Source organism: Simochromis diagramma, unplaced genomic scaffold (assembly GCF_900408965.1).
Source record: "Simochromis diagramma unplaced genomic scaffold, fSimDia1.1 OVJJ01000091.1, whole genome shotgun sequence".
In the NCBI taxonomy this organism is placed as follows: Eukaryota; Metazoa; Chordata; class Actinopteri; order Cichliformes; family Cichlidae; genus Simochromis; species Simochromis diagramma.
In genome coordinates, this window is record NW_024386901.1 from 1,589,010 (window position 1) to 1,594,824 (window position 5,815).

A 5,815-nucleotide genomic window follows, 5' to 3' on the forward strand; every position below is an offset into this window, starting at 1 on the left:
TTGTCGAGCCGTACAATATCTCCTCCAGAAAGGGTATTGCAAGCTTCACTGGGAAGTAACCAGTTTGTTTCCACCCTACAACAAACACTCTAGCTATAGCCTGCCATTCTTCACACTGAAAGTCATGCCGGGTGAATGGGACTTTCACCTCAACTCCCAATGTGCAGCTGTCGTAGAAATCCATCCAAAATTCTGTCAGGCAGTCCCGCAAAACACCACTTCCTTCCCCCTGTTCAAGCTCTCCATTTGGTAACAACATTTTGATATTGACCTCAGATGAAATAATGTTTGAGTCCTTAAAGGCACTGATCAAATCAGTAAGACAATGACCTCTTCTAACAGTCAGTATTACGGGACAAGATCGTGGTTCAGGGGGTGCTTGGTCAGGAATATTGGCCTCTCCTGTCAGCCCCGGTGAGAGAGACAATGTGTGATGAGGTGGATCAGACTCTTTTTCTGTAAACAGTGTTTCAGGGTTTAGTTCAACCACACTAATATCCACCATGTTATCCCCACTAATAATAACAACTGCATCAGAATCTTCACTTTCACCATATATTTGACAGACCATCCCATGGTAATGTGTCATTCAGTTCCAAATATCCACTTATGGAAGCTCCATCATTAATTACAAAGTTTGATGGTTCTGAATTTATGTTTTCCACCAACAGATCATCAGCGGCCTGATTAGGTTCATTGCCAGTGAGATCTACCACAGAGGGCTGGGTTATTGTATGATCGGCCTCTACGTCTTGGGGATGTTGTTGTGTTTTCTTTCTGGTACACAGATAAAGTCGCAGAATTTTGACTTTACTTTGCTTATACAACTCATCAAATGTACTGGAAGCATCCACATGCATCTGTGAGCTCTCAATATGAGTTGAATAGTGTGAAAGACTTTTGGGGTTTTTTGAGGTGCCATTGGGGAAAAACAGATTTTCAGCCATAAGTTTGATATTTGACACTGTTTCATTTTTATCTACAGATAAATGCCTTGTTCCACCACCACTTACAGACTTCACCTGTTTGAACCCACCCTTCTCCTCATCAAAATCCATCCAGCCAACCTCAATTCGTCTCACTGTTCGTTTTGCATTTGTATTTTCTGCCCACTGAGACAATTTCTTTTTAGGAGGCATTCCCTCAGCTCCTGTCAGTCTTTGTCGTAGCCTTGAGAGTATAGATTCTTTCCTGGATGGTGACGTCCGTGACAGTGTTGCTTGTCTGCAGAAGGCCACAGTGGAGACTCTATCGCCAACTTTGGGGATGTACTTTGCCAGGTCATTGTCTGTCATTAAGGGAATGACAGTTTCATCAATCTGAAAAATATAAATAACAAATTAATAAAATTGTCAATATTAAAAAAACAATGAATACATACAACTGCATATTTTAGAGTTGTTTTTTTGCTATCTACTTTTGATAACAGATACTTTTGGTAATGTGGTACACATTTGTCCAACATAAGATGAACAAAAATTACTTTTAAAATTACTCTTTAAACATATCACGTCATTAATTAATTTCACTGATTAAACAAAAATATGAAATTCAATACATTTTTTTAGAATGTGCATAGTAAATTGTGGATTGCGGCTCTCCGTTCAAAAACAAACACACAGACACACACGCACGCACACAGCAACAGCTGCAGTGGCTTACATTCTCATCTTCAAGTTTCTTGATCACATCTTCTTCAGCTTTACGCTCTGTTAAGAATTCTCGCAGCCGAGTATCCATAGCTGACCTCTAAACCACATGAAAATGAAATAAGTATTTTTACACTCAGTTATAAATTTTATGTAGCAGATTTTTACATGATAGCCTACCTATAAAATCACTTTATATATGGCAAATCAGAATTTGATAATGATTGTTTTATTACTTAGATATTATCTATGGTAATGAGGAATGGAGCGATTGTCTACTTGGAGTTTAAGTAGTTCAGCATGAGCAATGACAACCTGCATCAATACAAAATCATTCCGATCACTGTATGCTTTATTAGTTCCCTTGGCAACGTGATACCCGCAGTGAGCTACTGTAACTGCAAGGCATCATCATCATCATCCGGTGATGCATTGAAAGCTACGGCTCATTTAGCATTTATTACCTTAACAAGTGTGACTCACATGATGCTACTTTCAAAGGAGATGTTCAGCAAAAAAAAAGAGGCAATTTTAAGATGCTTTCCATCTAAAACTGTTATTATTGTCCAGACCAGATTAGTTGCACCAGCTAGTATGGTGATGTGGCCAGGGTAAAAGAGAGGCACCTTCGTGACACAGAGAACTAAGGTTTTATGTTGAACATACCTCGTTTATTAGTAGCCTTCAGCCTTGCTCTACTTTGAAAGTGTGCTGCGGGGCCGCCGCACGTCCTACAGTTAAAAATGAGTTTACGGCTACATATTAGCACAACAAAACAACGTGTAGTAACAACATGAGGATACAACATTTGAAACGTCAGCAGATACCATTTAGAACATAGTAACAATATAGGTCTGAATAAATAACTGCCGAATTGCGGGATAACAATATGAAATAAATATAAAATATAATACACTCACCTTAAGGACATCACCAACAGCAAGGACTCCGTACTATGGCTGACGCAGGTTCTAGTGAATGTGCCCTGGGATGATATATATATATATATATATCATCAAGTGTTTCGTGGCCACAAATAAGTATTTCGTGGGCACGTTATACCTATTTCGTGGCCTCGAAATGATATTTCGTGGCCACAATTTATTTATTTTTTGGACCATGTCATCAGAGGGGCTCCGTATCATGGGTGGGCGATAGAAGGGGTGAAGAAGTTGGAAAGATGTCAAAGTGTTGTGTGATTTGCCTTATCACAAGACCCAAATTGAAAAGAAAATGCTACAAGGTTAATTACTGGATTAATGTATGTTATGGGAATAAATTTTGGGGATCCTCCAAACAACGTCTGGTTTGCAGCACATAAACTGTACAACGTTTAGCCCACCAAATCTACCTGTTTGAGATATTTGTTGGAGCATACAACTATAAGCAATAAACCATTAATGAAGCAATCAAACAGTTACATCCATCAGCCATAATGCAAAGATTTCATCAACAATTGAAACAAATGTTTGCTAAATGATGCACAACGATTATTTCATATTTACTCTTTACTCTTGTGAGGCAAGAGGCAGAACTAGGCTCAAATCAGGCAACAGGTCCTTAAATTGGTCAAAAATAAATGTAAAATAGAATTAAACACATTAAAGTTTAGTTAAGGTAATATTAAGGTTTTCAGTCAATTCTTACACTTACCATGTAACATTAATTCTTTTCAGGTTTCATGCCCCACTTTTGCCACTTTACCCCTCCCACCTTATGGTGGGGAGTAGTAAAGATCTGTTTTTCTATTTAAACACACTATGCTGATAAAATATTTTATGAATGTCTGATGTAATACAAATGCTTTTCCTTGCTTGCATGTCTTTAAATGTAGCCTAACGAGTGTTTTTATTTGGACTGTATATATTTACTTTACATGTTTGTATTATTGAATCAGTGTGGTGAATGCATCAGTCTCTTTAGGCAGGTTCTCAGCTTTGCTTTGTGTTGTTGGCTCTGTGTTTAAATTGAAACACTGTAAAAATGGTACATGCGTCCTCGGTCGTACAGGGATTTGTGCCAGTGTGTGTGACTGTAGCACGAGGTTTATACTGTTAACTGGTAATTATCTGACAGTGCATTTCAGGACATGTTACAGGTGAAAAGAAAGGTAACTTGCATTTCTTTTAGAATAGTAATCTATAACACATTACAAAATACATTTTGATGTCTGTTTAAAAGACTAAGATTGATTTAAAACAATAGCCCAGAAAACAATAGATGACATCACAGAAATCTTTATACATGATTTTTGACTTTTCCAGCTGTTTGCTTGAGTTAGTTAAATTTAAATTTAAGTAAAATGTGGTGAAAATAAACTAACCTTTAGTCTGCCAACAAACATGAACTTGAGAATTAATCATTTTGAAGCTTAAAGTAGACAGACTTCAGCTCCAGAGTACCAGATTACATGCTTTTTCTTTTCTCTTTCATTGCTCTCACGTCTGCAGCTGGTTCAAAATGCGGCTGCACGACTCCTAACAGGAACTCGAAAAAGAGAGCTTATAACCCCCGTGCTAGCCTCTCTGCACTGGCTGCCTGTGTCTTTTAGAGTTAATTTTAAAATTCTTATGTTTGTTTTTAAATGCCTTCACAGTCTTACCCCGCCTTACCTCTCTGAGCTTCTTCATCCCCACATACCCTGTCGGTCTCTCAGGTCAGCTGACCAGCTGCTCCTGGAGGTACCGAGATCCAGGAGGAAGCTCAGAGGGGACAGGGCCTTCTCTATTGTAGCTCTAAAATTATGGAATAATTTGCCCATGCACGTTAGAGAGGCCCCTTCACTGTCCACTTTTAAATCACGTCTTAAAACCCACTTTTATTCCTTGGCTTTTAACCTCAGTGAGACTTAGTTTCTCTTTTAATTGAAGCAGTTATTTAATTAATGATTTCACTCTTCTTTTATTTGGTTTTTACTTATATCTCATGTAATTTTATTTTACAGTTCCAATATACAGCACTTTGTGTCAGCTGTGGTTGTTTTAAAGTGCTTTATAAATAAAGATGATGATGATGATGCAGCTGCCCTTGAAAAGTACTGCTGTACTAACAGTATTGCTAAAGTTAGGACACACTACTTCATCATAACATCGTACCATTAACTTTGAGCCCTACTAGAGATATAGCTGTTGCAAATGATACTTGGGCAGAATGCATAAAAAGTGCTCTGGTGTGCTGCAACAAAATATGACCCAATGAAGTTGGACATTCCGCACTTTTAGCATACTACGTTTGACACACTAAATGTTGGGACACATTAAATCATTTCTGGCACAGTAAATAATATGGTAGTACAGTTAATGGAATGTGCTCTCGATTTGTCACAGCAGGAAGAGGTGATACTAATGACATTAAAATTATTGCATTCCTTTGAGCTGGGTTGCTTCCAGGTTTCTGTGTTGTAAACGCTGGCTCACTGGGACGCTTGATGGAATAATTAACAAAATTGGTTTCACCTGCGCGTTTACTGCTCTGACAAATCAAGAAGCCTGCTATGAAAGGGGTATATTTAATTTGTCAAGCTTCGTCTCTCTGCATAATAAAAAATCTGCTCCGATCTTCCTGCCAGTGGTCCCAAGGTTTTAACACAGTATTATAATCCTGCTTTGAAAGAATGACCTCAGGACCCAAAGGACTCTCAAGGATACAAAAGACAAAAGGAAAAGAAAAATCTGGTCCCAATGTAAAGCTTAACGTCATCGGTTTTGCCTTCTGGTTGATGTAGTGCTGACAGATTTTTGTTTTTCAAGAGGTGACATCTGTCAGGAGACATGATTCAGCCAGGATGCATTCCACATTCAGGTCTTTGGCATACACAGAAGTGCCGCTCTTCCACCTTCATTATTCCTGCATGAATCAGATGGAGGAACAGCTGCTCGGGTGACTCCAAGAGAATTTAAAACAGAAATACTTTGGCAGGAAACAGCGAGACATACTGCGCTGATGAACTGTGATTTTGTTTCATGCCTGCCTGATACAGTTAAAATGCTTTGACTCAGCAAATCAGGTCCTTCATGTGCGTGTATGTCTTTAAGTGTAACAAATAAAGGGGACTGTGCTTCATGTATTCACTTCTGATTTTCAAACATAGTTTTTAACAGTGCATCGAGTCTTCCAAATGTTCTTTTTAAGGATGTAAGAATTAAATCATCTGAACCGACAAGAAC

General features: G+C 38.4%; 1 protein-coding gene across 1 annotated transcript; it reads right to left on the reverse strand.

The window, feature by feature from the left end:
* Positions 1-548: 548 nt before the first annotated feature.
* On the reverse strand, positions 549-2,215 carry LOC120735377. Its single transcript, XM_040034716.1, has 2 exons — positions 1,663-2,215; positions 549-1,319 (listed from the first exon to the last, which is right to left on the reverse strand). The coding sequence occupies exons 1-2, from the start codon at positions 1,738-1,740 to the stop codon at positions 549-551; spliced, it is 849 nt and encodes a 282-aa protein (XP_039890650.1). The 5' UTR covers positions 1,741-2,215.
* Between the last annotated feature and the right edge of the window lie 3,600 nt (positions 2,216-5,815).